Source organism: Apteryx mantelli, chromosome 5 (genome assembly GCF_036417845.1).
Source record: "Apteryx mantelli isolate bAptMan1 chromosome 5, bAptMan1.hap1, whole genome shotgun sequence".
NCBI lineage: Eukaryota > Metazoa > Chordata > Aves > Apterygiformes > Apterygidae > Apteryx > Apteryx mantelli.
In genome coordinates this window covers 33,620,410-33,644,680 of record NC_089982.1, presented here as the reverse complement: position 1 = coordinate 33,644,680, position 24,271 = coordinate 33,620,410, and the positions used below count along the sequence as shown (strand labels likewise).

The 24,271-nt window shown below is 39.5% G+C and overlaps 1 protein-coding gene across 1 annotated transcript in view; it reads left to right on the top strand.

The window, feature by feature from the left end:
- Positions 1 to 24,271, top strand: part of INPP4B (inositol polyphosphate-4-phosphatase type II B) — a 290,644-nt gene that overhangs the window by 227,541 nt on the left and 38,832 nt on the right. The window contains exons 18-21 of the mRNA XM_067297109.1: positions 7,013 to 7,157; positions 17,760 to 17,932; positions 18,969 to 19,092; positions 20,185 to 20,302. Coding sequence (XP_067153210.1) covers positions 7,013 to 7,157; positions 17,760 to 17,932; positions 18,969 to 19,092; positions 20,185 to 20,302 — 560 coding nt within the window. The remainder of the gene's footprint in view (positions 1 to 7,012; positions 7,158 to 17,759; positions 17,933 to 18,968; positions 19,093 to 20,184; positions 20,303 to 24,271) is intronic.

Below are 24,271 nucleotides of genomic sequence, written 5' to 3'. Positions count from 1 at the left end.
GCATATCTTTCAAAGATTTGTATTATTTATATAGCTGAGATTTTTGTGAATTAATTATTTTAGTGGATGTTTGTGATAGATCTGCTTCCTTATTGTATACATCCTGAACTCTTGATGTATTTTTATTCAGTTCAGGTTTGTACGCTCAGTTCATCACTGTATTCTCATAAATGTAAAGGAGGCCAGCATATTAATCTTTGTTATAAATAATTAATTACTTTATGTGAGCTACAATATCTTACACCTGAACTGTAATTTTTATCTGTACTGCAAATAAGGGAAGAGGAATATATTTCATCTAGAGAAAAGACAATTATCTCCAACCCCATACATTAAGAAGTCATGAGATTTAAGCAATAAATAAGTAATTTTTTTTATTTGTCTTCCGGCTTTAGAACCTTGAATCCACTTTTTCATGTTTTCTCTACAACCTCAGGGGCTAGAATAGTTGTTCTTTACTTGAAATGAAAGCCAAAATATTTATTTGTTTCCAGCTGTTGGAACTTTCAGCAAAATAAATATCACAATAGATTTGATACAGGGATGAAATTTTACAGCACTAGAAAAATGAGTATTTCTGGGCAAGTTTTATTTTAATTTACTCCTCCTGCCTTTGTGAAGAAGCTGACTTTGCTGTATTTCATTATTATTTATTTACTTACCTATAAGCAGGACTCTGGAGCTCTGGCAGATGTTTGCCCCCTTATCTACTAGAGCATGTAAACGTGTTTAAAGTGTATCTGTTTTTTTCCTTTATCTGTTTTTTTGACTTAGTAGGATTACCCATTTGCTTAAAATTAAGCATTTTCTGAGTTTAAAAAGCTGAGTTAGTCACTGTCAAACCTGGGACAGTATAGATCTTAGAGAGATTTTGTTTCTCCTAAATTTGAAATATTAAACTTTAATTATTTTTCTGTTCTTTCTATCAGTGGAAATAACACATAATCTCAGTTTTAATGATCAAATTTTCATTAGCATAATGGAAATGGAAAGACTGAGTAAGTGCTCATAAAGTTTAAAAAATGCGTAATCTACTCTGAAATTCAGCTATAAAAGAAAAAAAGCTTTGAGATGCTTTACTTTGTATGCAGTGTACTGCATCCTCCTGTTCTTTGCTGATATTGCTTTTTTCCACTATTATCAGGGACTAGAGATGCATTTTGCAATTGGGATTTCAACTTCAGTTTTGTTTGAAATCTAAATCAGTGATGACCAATGAAACTCTTTAAACTGACCCTGTTATGTCCACTTCCAGTGCCTGCACTACCTTAGGACCATCAGGAAAGTGAGTTCAAGGCCCAGTGTTGAAAATTAAACGAGCCCCATATCATCCCCATCCAGCAACCAAATCTTATCTGTAAGGAATAGCCCCCAGCTTTTTAGCTGGGCAGGATGCTCTTCTGTTGAGAGACTAGTGTTTTCCATTAAGCCCTTAACTGTCTCAGTAATAATGCTGTGCTGCACCTCCCTGCTTTGATATCAAGTACAAATTTTCATCCCCGTGTAGCTTACAGCAGTACGAATCGAGCTATTTATATTGTGTAGTTGGAAACACTGTATGTAGGCAGTACTAAAGCATTACTGTTTAAGGAGAAATATTTAACCTGAGAGTTATAGATTGCCTCTGGATAGATACTCTCTTCTCTTGCCAGCTGCTTCTGCTATCCCAAAACCTCCCTGCAGGAGGGAAACGGAGAGTGTTGTCATGCATAATACAAGAAAAGGTGGGCACGTTGCCACTTGGAACTGTTTCTGCTCTACATTTCTGACTGACTACTTAACGTGATTGGACTTAAATAAAAGAATTAAAAGAATTTGGATAAAATGGCATTTCCAGTAAGTTATGTACAAATATTTGAAAAACAAGTAATACACTGAAGTTTATTGTGCACACATTGTTGAATACCAGTGAAGGAAATACTGTTTCCTATCTACTAATTTTGTATCCAATGATATTTAACTATTTTGATAATGTTGTAACACAGCATCTCAACAGGCAGACATTCCTGTGAAATACTAACCAACGTAGAATCACAGAATTGCTGAGTTTGGAAGGGACCTCTGGAGATCATCTAGTCCAACCCCCCTGCTCAAGCAGGGTCACCTAGAGCACATTGCACAGGATTGCATCCAGGCGCGTGTTGAATATCTCCAGAGAAGGAGACTCCACCACCTCTCGGGGCAATCTGTTCCAGTGCTCTGTCACCCTCACAGTGAAAAAGTATTTCCTCATGTTCAGATGGAAGCGTCTGTGTTTCAGTTTGTGCCCATTGCCTCGCGTCCTGTCGCTCGGCACCACTGAAAAGAGTCTGGTCCCATCCTCTCGACACCCTCCCTTCAGATACTTGTACATGTTGATAAGTCCGTCTCCTCCTCCTCTCATCCATCCCCCTCACTGGCAGGATTGAGGAGAAGATGACCTGGGCTCCCAGACCCTTGACCACCATCCTCAGAGCTCTGAAATCCTGCTTGATGGTCTCCAGTTTGCCCTTGGTGTCATTGGCGCCCACATGGAAGAGCAGCAGTGGGTAATAGTCCGAAGAACGGACGAGCCTAGGCAGTCTTTGCATGACATCTCTCACACGAGCCCCCGGCAGGCCACAAACCTCTCTAGACAAGAGGTCAGGTCGGCAGATAGATGCCTCCGTCCCCTGCAGCAGGGAGTCCCCCACAACAATCACCCGCCGCTTTTTCCGGGCGTTCCGGCAGGGCACAGGGTCTGTTGTCCCAGGTACTTCCCTGGCAGCCATGCCCATCTCCTCCTCATCCTGGAGGGCACTAACCCTGTTCTTCAGCTTCAGGTCTTCAGGAGGAGTAGGAGCCTTTCTCCTCCCACGAGCAGTGACCAGTTTCCAGCCTTCTTCTATGATGTTATGATGTACCGTTTCACACGGCACAGAGCCCTCTGGCAACTCCACTGCTGCAGGGGGTTGGGACTCCTGAAGCTGCACAGTCTCCGAAAATACCCTGTCTATCACTTGCTCCGCTTCCCGGATGCTGCGCAGCCTACTGACCTCCTCCCGTAACTCCCTTACCTGACAACACAACTCATCAACAGCAGCACACCTCCTGCAGGAGAGCTGACTGCCAGCCCAGGCCTCCCAGAGAGGCCCCAAGCGCTCCCTGCACCCTGAGACCTGTAGAGCTGCATCTACTGTCAGAGGGTTGGTCTGGGTCCCAGCCTCTGACACAGCAACTCCAACAGCTACTGGGGAACGTGCTGTACGGCGTGTCACAACCATACCTGAGGAAACCTACACCACAGGGAACAGAAACAATATTTTCCGTTCCAAAGCACTGTCACATCACAAGAGGATGTTAATCATGCACATTCGTTAAGAAACTAGCTCTATCTATGAGCATACCTGAAGAGTGTTATGGAAACATATGACTATGTACCCACATCGTATGCATCATTGCACGAGTAATGCAAGCAACTGTGCTGCGCTATGTGGAAGGGCAAGAGATGACTGAAGAGCTCTGCAGGGAGTTTAGAAAGGCCTGAGAATCCTGTAAAAACAAAAAGCCTCTGGGAATCTGCTTGGCTGGCAACGCTTGGGGAGCAGACACCTGGTCAGGTGTAATGGCAGGGGAATCGTTTCCTCTCTTGCTCTCCCTCTCTGAAATGAGGGAGTTGAATGGCCTTTTAAAGGTGCTTTCAAAGTGGATGGGAATGAGTTGCATTCTTTAACTGGGTGGATGAAAGAGAGTTATTTTACAGGTTCATTTTCAAATGCCTTGAGAAAAGTGCCTGGCTTTCCGTGATGCCAAAGCCTAAGTTTTCATGGAAGTCATTACAAGTATAGGTGCATGCTTGCCAGTGCCCCAGCAGAAGCAACAAGAGAAGTATGACTCCAGCATTTGTAACTAGCAACACCTAGGGAAATGCAGATCTGTTGCCATATGCACCAGGAGACCCTAGAGTCCCAAGCGGCTTTTGAAACTTGGAAGAAGTAGAAGAGGCCAGCCTGCTGTTGACTTGTCCCAGTGTGCCTTGTCTTTACAGGTGCAAGCCCTGTTGCAGATTTCCCCTCTTCCTGTCATGCATTTGGCTTTTGAGCTTGAAGAAACAGTAATGAGAGGGAGTCAGAGACCTTGTTTCTCTTGTTCTCTCACACCACAACTGGAAACTTGCCTTCCCATTAGCCCCATAGCAACTGGTGGGAAAACCAGTACTGGGGGGAAACATCCTGCTTAGGAATCTAGGGACTCAAAACTTTAGTCTATCAAGAAACGAGACTTATTTCCTTCACACAGAGGACTTATAAGAAAGTTTACTTGAGAGACTGGGAATACTTTCTCCTTTTACCCTGACACATGCTGTGAAATGCTCACTTGTGAAGCAGCTCTTAGGAGAATTGAAAATAGATTGCTTAAGAGGGTGAAATGTGGGTGGAAGATGTGCTAGGCTAGAGGAAAACATTATGGGAATACTAAGGGGCGAGAAAATATGAAATGGATGGATATCTTCTCACAGGGAATATGGAGCCGCTTTATTTTAATTAATTCAGAAACTGCATTTTTACTCAAAAGTTCGGTTTCCAAACTGCAGTACTTCGGTGGGTCCTTTGTAAAAATGTGACCATCTCCGATCCAGACAGACTAACATCAACATGAATGCTAGACACAGCTACATTTTGTGACTGCCTTTAATGATGGCTTCTAATCCTAGGAGCCTCCTGCATGGAGAAATCAAGAGCCATAGGACAGGCCCTTGCTCTCTGTGTGTCACTTGCCCATATGTAAAAAGGCCAGATGTATTTTAGTGAAAGTGAGCTTTTCTATCAACAGATGTTTATGAATTTTACTTCAAAACCCTCGGGGAATGTTTGTGTGAATTTTGTAGGCATCATCTCACCACTAAGTTAATAGTTGGTTTAAAAAGAGAAAAGCATGCTTACCTAAATGAAACAGGAACTCGTATTTGCATTGCCTGTGCAATGACTCCAGATGCTCATTAAGAACCTAACAGCATTTGCTGGGACAGTGCAATCCCAACACAGAGGGAGGAAGGGGAAATTATGTTGCTGCAAGCGCATCAAACAACTTGTTATACATACACCTCAGCAACTTAAGTGGTAGGAAAGGCTAAAGCTCCCTGATACTTTGGTAAAACTTGCAACTATTTGGGGCCAGGATTTTTACTAATTATAATATTTCATTGCTCTTCATAAATCCTTCTCCTAAAACTAGTGCTTGTGGATGGCTGAAATCAATCATTTTATCTTTTTTTTTTTCCAGAAAAGCTTGAGGTACATATGGGATTAAACTTTTGAAGTAAAGTCCTCTGCCTTTGGCTTTAATTTGTGTCCATGGATGTGAATTTCAGCTAGTCAAGTGTCTAATAGTTTGGTTTGAGTGTACAGGTATAGATATTCTTCTTGCATTGGGCATGCAGTGCTTTAGAGACCATCTTTGAAAAAATTTGTGAAATAAATGTAGTTTTGCTTGATAGTTACCAACTTCTCATCCCTTGTAAAACAACAGTATTTTCTCTCATGTTCAGTGTAGCTTGCTTAACATGTTTTCAGTCATTAAGAGAAATACTCATCTGTAGATGAAATACCATAACAGTTTCTGATATCACAGTGTGTTCAAGGCATGGGGATGCCCTAGGGAGGTCCTCAAACCGTATTTGTCCCCAATTCCTACATTCTCCTATACTCCTAGGTGCTCACATATTCTTCAGGCTGCCCTAAAAGGTCCTTCCAGTTCCGGGGACCCACTTTGGGGAGCTGGAGGAGAGCATCTGCATTGCTGAACAGAGTCAGCAAGCTGGTGCTCCTTGCTCTGCAGGCCCCTGCCGTGCCCCCCAGTGCAGGGTGCTCCCTTGGCACAGGATGTGCCCCCAAGTGGGGGACAGAGAAAGACTGCATCCCTCTACTGGTGCCACAATGATGGCCTAAGAACAGTGGAATGTAATTCAAAACAAATGCTAGATGAAAAGTTTGTCTCAGTGGTAGTTTTTCCTTTGCCCTTGTCCAACTTCCAGGCGTTACCGTTTATATGGAAGCATGGCATTACCTGAGTTTTCAGTTCTTCTCCTTGACCTTCTCTTGTATTGTCTTTTGCAACTCCATTCTTACACCTCAAAGACCCTGACATGTACATGATGCTTCTGGCTATTATATCATAAAGTAGAAAGAAGAGCAGTGACATTATTTTCCTCTCCCTCCTCCCCCCCCCCCAAAAAAAAAAACTCCGCTTGCTCTCCATTTGTTTCAGAATGACTCAGTTTCAAAGCACACATGCTTTTTCTGAGCTTTGTTTATTAGACTTGTATACAGCCTGATATGTCTTGTATGGCTTGGTTTTTCCTTTTTCTTATTTGACCCCACAAGAGTAGGTGTAAGAGCTTTCATTTCTGCAGGATCCAGCACCTGAAGGAACCTTCTTGCATCTCTATTCCATCTTCCTCTCACTCCACGTTATCTCCTCTTTAGTTCTCTGGCTTGTTCAACTTGACTTCTATTTCTGTAATTGTCATATTTATAATACCCTCAGTGAAGTGTCATGGTTGCAGTTTGTATGAGAGCTGCACAACAAAAGTCATGTGATAAAAATAGAGGGTATATTGTCAAAAAAAGGTTGCCAAGTACCTTGGCAAAACTATGCAATTGCACACAAGATTTGTTTTAGCAAGGTTTTGAATGTCTTTACTCTTACTGTATTATGTCACATAGTCAAACTACTTAGTTCTCTATGGTTGGACCTAAAATATTTTGCATGCATCTTCATGTACGGTTTGAAGCACATACACCTTTCAGTGTCTAAAAAAACAAAACAAAACAAAAAAAATTTCAGTTCAGTCATTTAAAATTGCAGGAAAAAAGTCCATGAAAAAGTCTTAAACTGCTGGTACACTGCCTAATGAGGAAAATGGTAATATGCTGATCCCTAATATTTCTGTAATCTGCACTTGTCTTTCTCCAGCTTAAGGTGCTATTAAGAAGTTGGTGTTGTCTTTTTATGCTTCTTCAATAATGTGTAGTGATACTCATGCTCTTTTCAGGATAGGGTGTGGGCCAATGTGGGGAAGAGTTTAAACTGCGTTATCGCCATGGTGGACAGACTGCTTGAAAAAGACAACAGCAGCAACATTAAAGAAGGTGAAAATGACCCTTCACCAGCAGATTGCAAGATGTCACACGCAGGTGGTAAGCAACCTGTTTTCATTGACTAGAGTAAATAAAAATGGAAGAAGTTGCAGAGAAATGGGGTAGAGAAGAGTCAATAGTATCTTTGATGAAAGTGCTGATAGCAAGGTTTTGCACAGTCCTAGCCTTGAATGATTGAAGGCTATTTATCAAATTACGTCTCAGTTGTGCACTTAAACTGTTTGCAGTGCTGAATTTTTTGTGCTACATGAAAACCTTTTGAAAGTAAGGTGTTTTCTTTTGAAGGCTGATGTAGTTTAGTTTATTTTAGGTTTTACTTGAATATACCATTTTGAGGAAAAAAAATTAAGTGTATCTTAACCCATAGGGAACTTCTAAGGAAAGGTAAATGTTCTATTTCAGTGTCATTCTTTTGTAAACCCTCTTGCTTTTCTGAAAAGAGTTACTGAGTTTTGTTTTCTGATTTGCTTAAATTCATTGTTCTGTGAATACAGAAGTTGATATATCTCAGTACTGAATGCTACAATAGGGGATGATTCCGTGAGCTGATGTGAAGAAAATTCTGGCCACAGCAGGTCCTTGCCCCCAATCTTCTGATCTTCCCTATGGGTGGATTCCTTATTGTTTTCACACAATATAGATGAGTCAAGATCTGCCTCATGTGTCTGAAGAGAGACTTTCTTCCATGCATGTGTATATGCATGTGTGCGTTGCAACAAATGAGACGGCACGTTGGTGGTCATGTATGCCACTCCAAATGTAAGAAAAGCAGAACCAAGCCTTGTGCTGCTTCTCAGTAAACAAAACATAACCCATTTATTTGATTTTTTTCTCCTGTATTTTCTTTTGTTTTCTATTTTCCTTTACAGTTTTTTCTTTCTCCAGATTTTCATGACTTAATTTTACTCTAATGCTTTTGAAGATGTTAGAACCTATTTGTAGTTCTTTCCTATATGTTTGGAGTTCAAGTTATTTTTTCAGCTATGTATCATTTGTGCAGTAGTGGTAAATTCATCACACCAGACTTTGGTTGCAAACTTACTTTTTAATGTAGCTAGTAAGTCAGCATTTCTACCAATATGAGAGATTTGTGTTGGGATCCTGGAATTCCTATTTTCCCTGCTAGATGTGTTGGAAGGTTTTTTAATTTTTTTTTTTTTTTAATGAATAGTCCACAGAATATTTCTAATCTGTTTGCTTCTGTGAGTTTCTATCAACCAGGAAAGTATCCCTCATGCTAGAGAGAGAAAGAGAGATGATCTCATCTGTATTTTCTATTGATGGCTTGCAGGTGCAAAGTATCAATGCAGTTGTGCTTTTTTCAAAAGTTTTCTATGTTTTTCAGACCTTCCTTAGATGAGAAGGTACAAAATTCTCAACAGTGAGGTAGGAATATTTGTCAACTTGCAACAGCCTTTAAAAAGTGAGCCCAACCTTTCCAACTTTGATTACAAGAATGAGACTGAGTATTTGTTCCTGTGCCCAACTCTTCTCTCTCCCCCTAGATGTTGTTTAACTAGTATTTCTGCTATTATTAGCAGAAATCCAGTATGACTGTTAAAAGTGTTTTGTGGGGAGGGTACTACACTTTCACCCAAACTTCTTCCCTCATGTTACTACAGTATGTACACATGCGGGCTGGTTATAATCAGTATTCCATGTGTCAAGCATCCTTTTAGTTATGGAACAAGATTTGAGACTGAATTTTGTTTATCCAGTCTGAAAAAAAAAGTCGTGATTAAGGATTATGCTTTCCTTAGTTTTGGATGCTCTCTGTCCGTAAAAGCAAGAGATTGAAAAGCTCAGCAGCATGAAAGCTTAAAATACAGATTCCTGTTTTTTCCTTCACTCTCTTCAAGCCCCTGTGCATCTACTTTGTGGTTCTGTATAAGCCATGAAATATTTTTAACCAGAACCAGTCCATTTGTGTCTTACATTGTACTTCTAGTTGTAAAAAGGAGAGAAGGGTGCTCTTAGCTTTGATTCAGGCTTGCACTTTACACAGGCAACTGAAATATTGATTAGAACTTTTAGCTCACAAAGTCAAAAGTACTTCAAGTTGCTTCCTTTTAAGGATTGTAATAAGTGGCCATCAAATAGACTGAAAAATACCACTTGCTAAGCAATGATGGTGATTGTAATGGTTAGAAATTGTAGGAGATGTGTTTTGTTCAGCTGAAAGGTTATGTTCTGGAGCTGACAGGCCAGGGACAAAGAAAGCCTCTAGGTGTTACGGCACTGGGATAATTTTTTCTCTTAAATGTGTCCCTAATTGCAGGGTCTTCCCCTAATTCTCTTGAATCAGTAGAAGTGTCCTTCTGGGAGAGCAGAATTGTTACTTCTGCTGAGTTGTGCTTTGTGTTCTGCAGCATCTCATCAAATGTAAACTGCAGCAGATTTTGGGGAGGTTGTTATCTTTTCATGTTCGGCTTTTTGTGGAAGGCAGCGTGTCCTTATTATGATTGCACGCGAGCTGGAGTCACAATGCTTATGTCAGCCCATAGAAATTTCAAGGTCATACAGAAATGGGAAAGGTTATAAATGGCTTTCTGTTATAGGACCTATTTAAAAGATGGACCTTTCTGAAGATTTGTCTGGGTGTGTGGCAAAGCTGGTTGCCTAACAGTTTTCTGAAACCATTGGCTTTGGGGCCAGAATTTTTCATGTTTGACTTCTGTATGAAGGTGTGGTCTTGTATGTTTGTTTGTCTCTCTGCATGACTCCCTTGAGAGTTTGACAGGCAGTATAGAGGATGCATAGTGAAGCACCTAGGTAGAGGTTGAAATACTAAGGTGGGTTATAAATTCACTCTTAATTCTAGTCCATTGTGCATATGAAGCCTGGCCACATGGATTCACAATCTTTTCTTAGATACGAAATCATAATATGTTCACACCCATAGATACATCCAAAATGATAGTATTTTGTGCATACAAATTCACAAGTCAAGTGCATACAATTCACAAACATCGTGTAAAGGAAAAGTTTGCAGTATGCTGTACTTACACTCAAACTATGGTTAATACGTAACCTAGTTGAGTAATACTGAAAATGTATGGCCACAGAAAGATCATCAAATCTGAAACTGCCTCAGCCCTGGGGTTGGTCCTAAGAAAAGCTGTGCTACTGTTTGAAAGAAAAATGGAACAAACACAGGGCTTTGGTGAAATTATTGAAAAGTATGCTTTAAAGTATGGGATAAAATGTTTGCTCATGTTAGTGAACCTGATTGATACAATTACTGTGTAGCATATAACAGAATGAAATAGATGTTAAAAAATACATCACACAATCATTTCAGATGATAGAAAGTATGACAATTATTCTTTTGAGTAACAGCATATTCCTATAAATGTAGATGCTGTCTTGATACATGTTCAGAACTTGCTAAGATAGGTTTGTATTTGCAATCTTAGTGTTGACATTGTGTGATTCCCCCCCCCAACATGCTTGCTTGTTGTATTAAATCTTTGAAATTTGAAATATCAGCAACACCTTTTCTATTGTACTTACCTTTCAGCGTGAATTATATCCACCTTAGCCTAACTTTTCATGCAGTGTGACCTTTGAGTATATACTTTGGGCTGAATTTGAGCTTGAGTTACCAGTTTCCAAGGTAACGTGGTATGTTTCATCAGTTGCAGTATTATGATTCCTCTGCAGGATAAATCAGGAAGAGTAGATGGATTTTAAGAGAGATTTTTTTTTTTTTTTTTTTTTTTTCTCGAGACTGGTTTCCTTTGGAGAATTACTTGACAACATTAAAATCTTTTTATTTTCATCTTCTCATTTTCTGTGGGAACCAGGATATGAAAGCCTGTCCTCAAGCATTAGAGGTGCCTGTAAAATGCAGTAGCTTGCTCTCATGTTTATACAGCACCTGACTGATCTCCAGGTTTAGCAGGGCTGGTCAAAAGGGGCCCTCACTTCCATCTGCTCCCAAAGAGCTGCCACCCGACCATTCTTTTACTTGTTCTCTTCATGGGAGCGCTCCCTAATTTGCTACAAGCAAAATCTGCCCAGTTACGTCAAACAACTTCAGCTGGCAGTATGATTTCAGCTGGATTTTGCCTGAAGTGACTTATGGAATTGGAGACTTCACCAGGCAGGTGGAAGGGCCAACAGTAACCTTCAGCATTGGCAGTAAAGAGCACTTAGGGAGTGGTGCCAGATGTCCTAGCTGAAATAAAGTAAAACAACTGTTCATAGGCACATTCCTGTAGGATTATGTGGGTTATTTTTTCTTAAAAATTCCTATTCCTGATGGTGATGCTGCAATTCTGGATTAAACCCTTCTGTATTTCAATACCCTGGGGAACTGCATACATCCAAATGTAATTGATGGTGAAAATGCAAAATAAGACTGTATTCTAGTTTTGTTTGCATCTTCAGAAGATGACCTTTTACTGTGAAGGTATCATTTAGTCAGGCGGAAATGAAAGATTCTCACTTAAAGTATATATTTCCTGATTAGCAGACATCATTTATTTTGAGGAAACAAGAACAGTTCTGTAAATCTTTCTCTTCCCTTCCTTGTCCTCACATTTTTCTTTCTTGTTCTCTTAAACCTATCTGTGCATCACCTTTGTTTCCAAAATTCGATGAAGCTTACCTATTTCCCCACATTTTTTTTTTCCTCCCCTCTCACTTTTGTATCCTCCTCTTCTTTTTGATAGGTTAATTTACTGGGCTATATATAGCCCAGAATATAAGACTTGCCACTTCTGTCTTTCTCTAAGTGATTCAGGTATTGACAGAGGCTTAAAGACTTCCAATGTGAAAGAGAAAGGAAGAGCATTTAATTGAATCAAATTATTTTTTAAACAAGGCTTCAGAATATCCAGTTTCACAACACTTCTATAGTACGGTTTATCCATTACCCCTATATTTTGAGTATATTAGACTTGCCTTACCTTTATATCTGTTGTTGCCATTGCCACCTTTTTCTGTTTCCTTTGTAACCAAAGTTGTTGAGACACTTGTGTATCTATGATTCATTAGTTTCAGTTTTCACCATCAACTAGTGTGATCATATTTAAAATCTCAGGTGATCAATATGGAATGGTAAATCTTCAAGAATTCAGAGTTGTTCCTCCTGACACCAAAGCTGTGCAGTCAAAGTAAAACACTATTATATTAACTGCAGAAAGGGCTGTTCAGGTTTGTGATTCTCTTGTGAGAAATGTTGCAGAATTGTTAGAATAAAATCTCATCCCTTCTCAAAGAGCTTAGCTCTCATCCTTGAGTTAAACTGAGCTCCAAGACCTGACTGGGAAAATGAAGAAATAGGAAGCTAACCTTTTTATGATGCAAGGTCAAATACACAAGCCACATTAAGTTTTTAAACTTCCCTTTAAAAAAGATTATTTCAGAAGAATGATTCTATAGTGTTAGAGTAAATTCAGACTCTGTGGGTTAATTATTTCATGCTGTTTGCACCAGCTGTGTTGGGGGGGTGGTTGTTTTGGGTGGGTTAGTTTTGCTTGACTGTTCCATTAAGACATTAGAGTTTGTCTAACGTTCAGTTTCTGATGTCAAGTCATCAGCTTATTAATATTGTTTGACCTCTATTGCCTCAGTCCTCTCATGGGTTATTTGTATGTTTGTATGTTAAGGGAGTAAGTGATTTGCTACAGCAAACAAGTTGTTCCTGAAGTCTTGGGTAGCTGCTGTTACCTTCATTGCTGTACATCTGTAAAGTCCTCTGTGACTTTAAGTGCAAGAGGTTATGCTTTCTTCTGCTTTTAACTCTGCTTTTAATTTTTGCCTTCATAACATTTACATTTTGAGGTAACTTAAAGTCATCAAAGACTTTTAGTGATTTTTAGATGGTGTTGGACATCCAGCAGTGATAGAAGTAGCTTTTCTTCCTCTATCTAGCCAGGGTAAAGGAGAAAGGAGTGCTATTGCAAAACCTTAAGATTTTTCCTATTTGATTACCAGCACGTTTTAATAAACAGCTCAATGGGCCTGATTTTGAAAAGAACAGGAGCTTGCTTTTGTGCCAAACTTTTTATCAAATTTAACTTGCAGTTTGACATGTTGCAGCTTGGATATTATCGTGTAGAAATTGCAAGCTGGATGCTAAGCAGATCATTTGCTTGTAAAGGCCTGTTGATTAAGAGGACATAGGACTGAAAGACATTTTTCAGCAACCAAAGAGCAAATTCTATCATAAGCTCAATTTCCACAACTCATTGTTAAAAATGGAAGCACAGTATCTATGCGGTGCTTGTGCTGCACGTGTTCTTTCCTTTTAATCCCACACTAATTGCTTAGCGGTAATATTTCTTTTAATTTCTTCCCTCCATCTTCCATTTTCATGTCTGGCTTTTATACTTTGTTTTAGTTTCCTTTCCAAAGGCTAACTAGCATGATTTTTGAATTTTCTTGTTTCATCACTAGGTTTTAGGACTTTTGTTTGGAAGCTGAGTATTCCAAACAGGATAACCTGCCCTCGTCTCTTTAGCAACCTGTAGTCTCATTGTAGCTTCTCTCCTTGCTCCTGGTGTCCTCTCTGAAATGGTTACTCATTCAGTTAGTTCTTCGGTCTTTTTCTATACTTTTTTTGACTTTGCTTAAGATGCAAATCTTGCAGTTAAAAAAAAACAAAAGAAAATTGAGATCCGAAGGGTCAGTGTTTTTGAGAGCTCTTGAATGTGTGAGATACAAAAGCAATAATTTGTACCATTGCCTTCCTTCAGTGACTCTGCCAACTTATCATCAGTCAGTGTAGGAGTCAAGGTCCCGAATCTCGATGTGCCTGACTATCTTCTTTATAGCAAAAACTGAGTCTGAGCCAACTGCAGGTTTTCTTGTGAGGGAGGAATTGTAGGACATTCTGCACCTCTCCCAAAATCTTTTGGACTTCACTTGCGAGCAGTGACTCCTAGCCAAGCAGCATCCTCACATGTCAGCATTGTTGTGGCAAGATGAATCAGAATAATCTAAACCTGAATTCAGACCAGGTTTTTAAAGCTCTCTTTATAAATATTATCTCTTTACAAATTTTGTTAATATTCCAAATTTATCCATGCATACCAGGCAGTTATATTTTCCATATACTATTCCATTCATAAATACTCTGTTTTCAAAACAGAATAGCCAATGCTAATTTTATAATGGAGAATAGTAAATAACACGGCAGTCTGTCTTTTAGACTTGCTAACTAGCTCCACCTTCTGGGAATTGGGCATCCTTATGAACTGTGAGCAAGAGCTTTCAGTATAAGCAGGAGTCAAATGGTTGTTATGGATAATTTAATTACATTTGGGTATAGTTTTATCTTGTTTCCTGTTGGCAAGTACAATTCCATTCTATAATAAACACATTTTATAATAAAATAATTTCTTTTCCTGTAGCCATTAGGGTATGGTTTGCTACAAACTTCTTGTTTGATTTTTATTTTTGGAAAACTGCTATTTTAAGCATAACTAAACAGAATTATAATGACAATAGGCTTTCTATAAAGCAAAATATCTATATAAGTAAAGCTTTCTACAGAGTAATGTCATGGCATTGTATTGTTTGGGACATTAAATATTCATTTTTTTATACATTTAACATGACTGCCTGTTAATAATGGGAAAAATAGTCTTGAGAATTCCAAAATTTGAATCCTTTGTTAACTATCCCCAACTATCACTGACAAAAATTACTAATGTTAGTAATATTATCAAATATGTCCCATTTTTACCTTTGTACAGTAAGATATTCCAAACACAGTCTTACACAAAATTCTTACAAGAAAATGATTTTGAAGCTACCAAAAGATATGTGCAAAATAATTGGGAAAATTGTAATGGAAAGTATTTATCAGTTGTTTACTGCCAACCTGGAAGCTGTATGAAATAGAATCCACTTATGTTTGTTCTGGGTCCTGTATTATTGAATATTTTCATTAATGATTTGGATGATAAGATACAGATGATGCTTATAAAATCTGCAGATGATGCAAAGCTGGGAGAAGCTTTAGGCACCATGGGAGCAGGATGAGAACTAATCTTGATGAAATGGCATAATAGGATGAAGCTCATAAGGACAAATACAAAGTTAGGTTCTTAAAGTAGCAGAAATACAAGATGAGGAGTGACTGGGTAAACGGCAACTCAGTAGAAAAAGATCTCAGTGTTGTGTGTCTTGTGACCGGTCTGTGACCTGCTCTTTTATGAAAAATGGTAGTCTGTAATACTCTTTAGCCCTATCCAAGTAACCTGAAGTTGTAAAAGCAGGGTCACGAGTGTAGCTAGTTATGGAAATCCATCTTTTTCTCTCTTGCCCTTGTTGCCATCAGTCTACTTGCCAGATCCATGGTTGTGTCTGTGTCCAGATCGCTTTGCCATGAAAATGGAACAGATGTCTGTTGGCTGAACTTTCAGGTCTACTTTGAAGTGACTAATTATGATTGTTTTCATTACTTTCTTAAGCTCAAAAGCAGAATATTGACATCAAACTCTATTCCAATCACATAAGCCCTCTCCACTGGTTTGGTATACATGATGTCTTTTAATCTTATTCTGCTGTAGTTGCTTTCCTTGGCACTTATTGATTGACTTCTTAATACAATTTAAGACTAGAAAGGAGAGTTTATGTTGTCTAGTCTGACTTGCTGTTATGTCACGTCATTAAATTCCAGCTGAACTGAGACTTAACAAGTTTTGTTTGTGTTTTGCTCAAGTGCATCTTCCAAAAAAGTGTTCTGTTCTTAAAGACATTAAGAGATGGAGGATCTGCCACTTCCCTGGGTACTTTATTTCTCTAGTTTCTCATTACTAGAAGTATCTGCCTTATTTCTAAATATGAATGTCTGGCATCAGCTTCCAGCCTTTTGGTTCTTGGTTTGCTTTTATTCACTAGAATAAAGATCCCCTCAATACTTGTTATTTGCTCTTCATGAAGAAGAGAAAACAAGCTGCTGCTCAGTCTTTTTGATAAGCTTAATGAGATCAAACTCTAAATCTTGGTAGCTCATTCCTGCACACCCTCCCTTTTTTGAGAAGTCTTTTTAAAATGTGTACACCAGGCCTTGGCATGCAGCTTATCTATACTCTTTTAGTCAGCGTCATATATAACATCACCTCTCTTTGCTTTAGCATGAAACTGGAGCACCTTATGTTCTGTTTTGTTCATGATGGCCCTGACTTCCTTTTCATACTTGCTTTTTTCCAGAAATAGTTCTCCAGTCAGTATTTCTTGCACCCAAATATGTATGACTGTGTTAAAACACATTGTGTTTGACCACAAATTGTTTGCAAAGCAACCCAAATTGCTCTGATTGCTCTGACCTTACTGCTATATCCTCCATTCTACACCTTATTTATTACAGTTTCTCCTAGCTTTCAAAGTTCTCTCTACTCTGCTTGGGTGGGTGCAGTTTTATTTATGTATATATTTTTCCATAGCATAGCCAAAGTAACCTTCCCAACAGGCAGCTGTGTCTTCCTGCCTAAAGAACTTCTTCAGTACTAGTGAGTTTTTCTTGGTCTGACTCAGAATGTTACCTGAAACAATTTGTTATCTCCCACATAATTACAATTTAAATTGAACAGATTTTAATTATCATTGATTCTGAACTACAGTAATTTACAGAAAATATGAGTTAGTGATGGACAGTATTAAGTTGGTTTCACTCCCTACATTTAATTTAGATTCTTCTGGGTGTGTTGATTTATCTTTCTTTTTAAACTATAACAATAAAACTGAGATGAAGGGGGGAGCTTTTTTTATTTGCTATACTTAGAGGGGTAGGCAAAATGATATGCAACTTGAATGAAGGTCTGTTTTTATTAAATCCTGAAAAATTCAAGAATAGACTTATAATCAGACAAGTTTGGATCAGCTATATTCTAGTTTTCATCCATTCCTAGTTATCTTTTTGTTTCATTTTTAATGTCTTAAGGAATCCCATGTTTCAAGTATTTCATTAGTCTATTTTTTATGATATTCCTTACCATACACTTTAACAACAGAGCAAAACATATTGCAAAATAGTTATAAGTCTGTCTGCTCAGAATAACTCAAAAAATGAGTTCAATATCTCTAAATATTTAAAGAGAAGAATATAGAGAGAAGCTAAAAAAGAAAAAGGAATGTGTGACATGAAGATTAGTATTTTTCCAGCCTGTACATTAAACAGATAATATCCTTCCCAGATGGCTGCTTGTTCTTGTGTTTCGCCTTCCAGCACCCAATTCTTCTTAAATATAGGTTCTTCCCCTTCTTCTAACTGCACTTTATTTGCTTGGATAGCAAGGTCATCAGTGCTGGAAAGAACAGGAGATCCTCCTCTCCACTGTATTCATCTTGTGCTAAATGGGTTTTCACATGTCTCCCTCTATGCTTTGTGAACAACACTTCAGTGTGAGTTTTGCGGAGTAGCTAGGTCTGCCTTAGAAAGTCATTGTTTCAGGATATATTTGGATTTAGGCCAAGGATTTAGCCCCAGTTTTGGTGGTAAGCTCCAATCCTTCCTCTAAGCGAATCTTCAGTGGTGTTTGCTGTGCTGCAGCAGTTGGAGTAGAGCCGTGGTGTCGGGGAGAAGTCTGGGAGGGTCTGCACAGCCACTGCAGCCCCCTTGCCAAGCTGAGAAGGATTTCTACCACAACTTCCCTGTTTTGCAGCGAATGATCTGTCTCGTTCCAGGTGACTGGTATGAAAAGCTTTATCCCCTGGTGATTACGCTGAAGGACTGCATGGGAGAGGTGGTGACCAGGGCGAAGCAGTCAATGACGTTTGTTCTGCTCCAGGAACTCGCATGCGGTTTGCCACAGTGTTTGATGCTGACCCTAAGGAGAGACATCGTCTTTAGTCAAGCAGTAGGTTATCTCGTGTCACTTATTTCCTACTGTGGTGGCTGTTCTAGGTTACTGGCATTGCTAAAATGGAGTTCATGCCAGTATTTGTGGGGTTTGGGGGAGGGGGGAGGGGTCAATTTAACACAACTTTTTCATGTATTTGGCATTACATCCACTTAAATATTTTATACTGTGAAAGAGAAATGAATAGTAGATGAAAATCCATAGCAACTGAATCACTGAGTCGCAGAAATAGTCTGGCATGGACCAGAAGAGGTTACCTAATCCCTCCCCTCTGCATAAAGAAGGACCCACATAGCTATTTTTACAGTCTTCCCAGATCCTCTATTCCAGTACTGAACTCTCTTCATCCTTAGGATGTTTTTTTCTGAAGTCCAGCATGAGTATTTCTAGCTGCCATTCAAGCCAGATATTTTTTTCTCCTGTTTGCCTTGGAAGTGAAGAACAGATTATTCCCCTTCAGTTTGTAGCAGTATTTTATGTGCTTGAAGTCTGTTATCACATCTCATCTCAGACTTGTCTTCACTTGGTAAATAACTTAAGTTCTTTCAGTCTTTCTCTATAGATTGTGTTCTGCAGATAGATTGTTTCTAAATGATTGGTCTAATTTCTCCCTGAAGCTGTGTTTGTTTTCCAACATAACTTAAGGCGTTAGGGTGGAACTGCCACGGAGATCCAGTTGCATTAGGTGCTTAACTGCTTTTAAATCCATCAGAAGTCACAGCCTTATTTGTTAATAGCCTGCCAAGGGAGGTTCTGGTCTCACTTATGCCAGCATAAATCACATATAACCCTATGAAACAAATGAAGCTTCTCTGGTATAAAATAGGGAAATGTTTTACTGCCTTTTATACCACAAAATGCATCAATAACATTTTAATATGAGGTGATGGACATAGTCACTAAATATCTCTGTAGTTTTCTCAAATATCTGAATGTTTCTTGTATCGTGTACAATACAATATTGTGTATAGCAAGCCTTATTTTAACCATAACACATCTGTTAATTTCACACTTTTCTTCATTGTCTTTAAAGCTCGCTGGATTGGTCTGTGGCTTTATAATCAAACTGCACACAGGTTTACATGACCAAGGCTTTTTACAACAGCTTCATACTGTTGGATTGCTTGTGCAATATGAAGGACTCCTTAGTACATATAGTAAGTATTGTTCTTGAACAAAGATCCTTATGCATACAAACAAGAAGTTCGCCCCATAGGTTCTTATTTTAACCTATATTCCACTTCAAGGAACTTGGCTTATTGAATCAACACATACTACCCGTTAGTAGACAGTGGGCTTCCATATAATAGCACAGTTGAAGCCACTGGTATAGTGCTGCATGTCAATTCCACATCAAAAATTACAGTCAAGTATTTTATTTTTCAGTCTTCTTGAGAACACTAACTGCTGATTGTTCCACTGAGTGTGCTGAACTGCATTGCCTTGAACACAGGAGACTAGTTTCATCAATACAGCTAGGGGAACTTTTGTTTTTAATAATTAAAAAAAAAAAAAGTCTATATTTGTATAGTCATTTAGCCTGACACAGATATCAGTTTTGTAAAGCTAACACAAATACCAGGTTTAAAGAATTACTGGCTCTGTAAACCTTAGCCCTGTCAGCATTTCTGGAAACCGCATGTCAGTGTTGGTGATGTGAAGATAGCTTGAAAACTGTTTAATTCCCAGCTTGTTACAGATGCCATCGTTTGATAGCTATTAAAAAGGATATTGGGAGAGAGCAATTGCAATATGCTTGAAAATGCTTTGAACTAGATGTATTGAAATCCTTCTCCCAAATAGAGACTTTGACCAAAACAGTGGGATTTAGCATTTGTGCAGCGCTTTGCCTTTCCCAGGCAATTGCAGATGCTCACTCTGAGGCAGCTGTCAGAGTCCCCTTTGCAGGGTGCTCATTGTTGTTCTCAAAACCTTTGTTCTCTAACAGCAGGACAGTCTTTAAAAACACTTTCAGAATGGACAAAAATGTTTTCTCTGAGGTTATTCTCTGCCCGTATATAGCAGGTTGATTTTCAGAAATACTTAATGCTCATACTTATCACTTGGGCCACAGAGAATTGTCAGCAGTTTTGAAAATCAGCTTTCATGTAGGCTCCTTCAATGTGGATTTAGGGGTGTGATTTTAGATGCACAGACTGAAAAATATAATCCCTGTATTGCCTTACTATAACCTATTTGGTGACTGATCAGTCTGCTCTGTTAATAACCTCTGTAATCTTTCTGTATAGGTGAAGAAGCAGGTATGCTGGAAGACATGGCTGTGGGGATTTCAGATTTGCAGAAAGTAATGTTTAAAATCATTGAAGCCAAATCAGATGATTTTTTGCCTATTATAACTGGAAGGCGGTAAGAGTTTTCCGTTTCCTGGAGCCCATGGCATGTAGTTTTAACCTGTAGCAAGTGGAGATCCAGATAATGGTTTTCTTGTTGCTAAGTTCCTTTATATGGGAAGTATAATCATTTTACTTTTCATCAGGTTAATGGAGATGTGAATAAGATTGTAGGAACTTGTAAAGGTAATAGTCCTATGGACTCTCTGTTACCTTCCTGATGAGGATCTAAAGGTTGCAACTCTTACGGATTAATTGTAAAAGTTTCTCTGAGTTCTGTGCTGAGTTTCTGTTGCATTTTACATATCCAGACACTGAGTCACAGAGAAGAGGCAAGGTCAATATTTATAAAAGTGTCCTCTAACTCAAGGTACTTTGGTTTTGAGGTGTCCAGAACTTACATTTCAGTGTGACAAATGAAATAGCATATGCAAGAGTTAGGCCTTGATTGTCTGAAGATGGAAATGGAAAAATTAGGATGCCAAAAATTAGTGGTTGCTTTTGAAAAATGAAGCCAATTCATTTGCTGAAGATCATACAGGAAATATGTAGCATCTGAAGTCCTTGCACAGTGACTTACAAATTATGCATTTCACATAAGCAGTGCTGAAGATCAGGACATAAACTGAAATACTTCATTAACTGTGGCCATATTACGGTTAAAAAGATTGTTACACGTGGCGAACGGGCTTTTCGTCTTCATTATTGTTCTAGTCTGAACTTCTAAATGTTCTTTGTGTTGCAGAGATCACATCCCTAATAGTGCTATTATTCTTAAGATGACTGTAAATTGAATTTGGCTAAAAGCAGCAACTTTTAGAAAAGATATGTTTCCTCTGAAGGGGGCATTCACCACTAATTTATTAATTAATCTGGATGATTCACTTTCATCCTATGGGCCTTCTGAGAAGGGATCGAAATAAATAGCAGGAAGGCTAGTATATGATAGGCAACACATTAGGGAATAATTAAGAATAATTATGGTGTGTAGATAAAACAGCAGAAATGCATCCTTTGTAAATCATGCCAGTCAAAAATCTTGAGAAATCCAGCAGCCGCAGTTGCTGGCTCGCTGCCATCACTGTGGTACACTGAACTGCCACGCTGGGAGGTCCTGCTTTTGAAAGAGACTTGAGCTTTAAGCCGCCTCAGGCGTTCTGGATTGATGGAGTAGTCGGTCTTCAGGGAGAAGACTTGCTGCCTATGATTGCTCTACTGTACTCGCTGGCAGGTATTCACTGAATGGAGATGGTAGCAGTCTTTAAAAAAAAAAAAAAAAAAAAAAATCTGTGAGGCTTGTGTGGAGCCCCATTGCTGTTATGGCTGTGAAGAGAGGGCTCCTATCAGAGAGCATTGGGGGTGAATCACAAAAAGAGAAGGTAGTGGGACAGCTAACTATTTTCTAATTAAAGTTTAAAAATATCACGCAGTTTTCAGACCATTTCAGTTGTTATTTTGGGGGGGTGAATTTTATACAGCAAAATTGGACTTAAATACTGCAGAAGTTCAAGGCAGAAAATTAATCTACCAGTTGTTATTTTGCGGAGTCAGAGCATTCACTTGTAATTGGTTTTCCAGGGAAGTGCTTAAGCCCAAGTTTTTAGTGTCTAAAGCAAGTCAGTCGAAAGAGCATGGCAGTGAGGAGCAGCATGTTAACCTGTCGCTGGCGTGCCTGACCGCTGGCATGCAGACAGAATACAGGTCAGCTCAGGCATTTGGGTTCTTTCATTATAGATGAAGGTTGTTAACACGTATTTATTTTTTTGTAATCCTTGATAGCATTTATTTGATTGTGTACGTGAACTTTGAGGCATTGCAGAGCTTTAATATGTTTTCAACTAAGAGTGTGATTAGGCAAGCCACTTACAGTCACACTGAAGTGATATAAAAAGTTGTCACTTAGCTAGAAGTAAAGCTGGAAAAAGCACTTCACAGCTGAACTGCAGTGACGGTGCGCTCCTCCTGTTACAGAGCAAAGCAAAGGTGCCTGTCAACAGCTTGTTTTGTGTTCATCGCAATGAACCACGAGCATGCAACTTCAGTCGGCTGCAAGGAGCCAGCTCCCTGCTGCAGGGGCCGTAGCCTGCAGCTGCCTGGGGTAGCTGGCAGAAGCATTCGAACAGCACTGCAAGGGTTTGTCTAGGCACATCTTCATGCGTGGTGATAACAAATATTAGAGTATAAGGGAAGTAAAGTCAAAGACAGCAGGAATATTGTTAAGCAGTCATGTTTTAGTGAAACGTTTAGTGATATGTTTAAATATATAATACCTAAATTTTAATAATGAGTCCTGAAATAAATAATGATTTATTATTACTCTCTTAAATATGTCGGGCTTTTCTCCACCCTGTTTTTTTGAGAGATCACTAAATGTTAAAAAATGTGATGATTTGATGAAGTCATCTTCTCATTGGAAAATGTAGCAGCCTAACCATCTATCTCATGCCAAAACCATCTAGTATTGCTACACTGAATCTAGCCATAAAAGAGAAAAACTACATGACAAGAAAATTTATTGTTTTTTTATTTTCTTAAGTAGAAGCATAGGACCTGTAAAGTTCTGGTGAATTAGGGTTAAATTATTTCTCAAAATCTTGGTACTTGTATTTGTTTTTCACCTGACTTCACTATTACTGTTGGACTCTCCTGATAGCTCTTCCTCACAGTAAAATAGTCTTTTTCTGAATGATCAGAAATGGGATGTTGTCATTGTGCAATTGGTTACAGATTTTTAAAAGTTAGGATGATAAAGGGCTGGTGCCACTCAACAGATTATCCCTGAGACTTGAAAAAATGTGTAAAAAGTGGAATGTGCTAGGGGAAGCTCTTAAATGGTACTGATGTTAATTTATCATGCCTAAAGGTTGGCGCTTCTCAGTGTTCTTCCACACATTGGAAGATTTGTAGTGATTTTGGGGTGTGAAATGTAGCAATGCGGTGGTTTGGTGACATTTTTGGTTCAGTGGCACGTTCTTTAAATTAGACAAAACCAACATTTCTTCTGAACCTCCTGAAAGCACTCCATCACACCCAAATATTCTGGCAGCACTTGACAGCAACCAGGAGTGCTACCATGTGGGCTGAGAATGAATGTTGCTAAGCAAAGTTCATTTGTAAGGAGTTCTTTTACTGTCGACCTTGCTAACTCTATTTCCTTCCCATGGATGAATTAAATAAAATGCACACCTCATACACTTACCTGGGGAGCAGAGCTATGTCTTTTTTTTCTTTCCCCCCCTTTCCTCTTCCCCCCCTTTCCTCTTCCCCCCCTTTCCTCTTCCCCCCCTTTCCTCTTCCCCCCCTTTCCTCTTCCCCCCCTTTCCTCTTCCCCCCCTTTCCTCTTCCCCCCCTTTCCTCTTCCCCCCCTTTCCTCTTTCCCCCCCTTTCCTCTTTCCCCCCCTTTCCTCTTTCCCCCCCTTTCCTCTTTCCCCCCTTTCCTCTTTCCCCCCCCTTTCCTCTTTCCCCCCCCTTTCCTCTTTCCCCCCCCTTTCCTCTTTCCCCCCCCTTTCCTCTTCCCCCCCTTTCCTCTTCCCCCCCTTTCCTCTTCCCCCCCTTTCCTCTTCCCCCCCTTTCCTCTTCCCCCCCTTTCCTCTTCCCCCCCTTTCCTCTTCCCCCCCTTTCCTCTTCCCCCCTTTCCTCTTTCCCCCCCCTTTCCTCTTCCCCCCCTTTCCTCTTCCCCCCCTTTCCTCTTCCCCCCCTTTCCTCTTCCCCCCCTTTCCTCTTCCCCCCCTTTCCTCTTCCCCCCCCTTTCCTCTTCCCCCCCCTTTCCTCTTCCCCCCCTTTCCTCTTCCCCCCCCTTTCCTCTTCCCCCCCCTTTCCTCTTCCCCCCCCTTTCCTCTTCCCCCCCCTTTCCTCTTCCCCCCCCTTTCCTCTTCCCCTCCCTTTGCCCCTTCTCTGAGACACATTGCCTTACCCTTCATTCAAAACTACTGGATATGCCTCAGTAGAGAGCATCCGACATTTGCTCTAAGATTACTCACCAGTT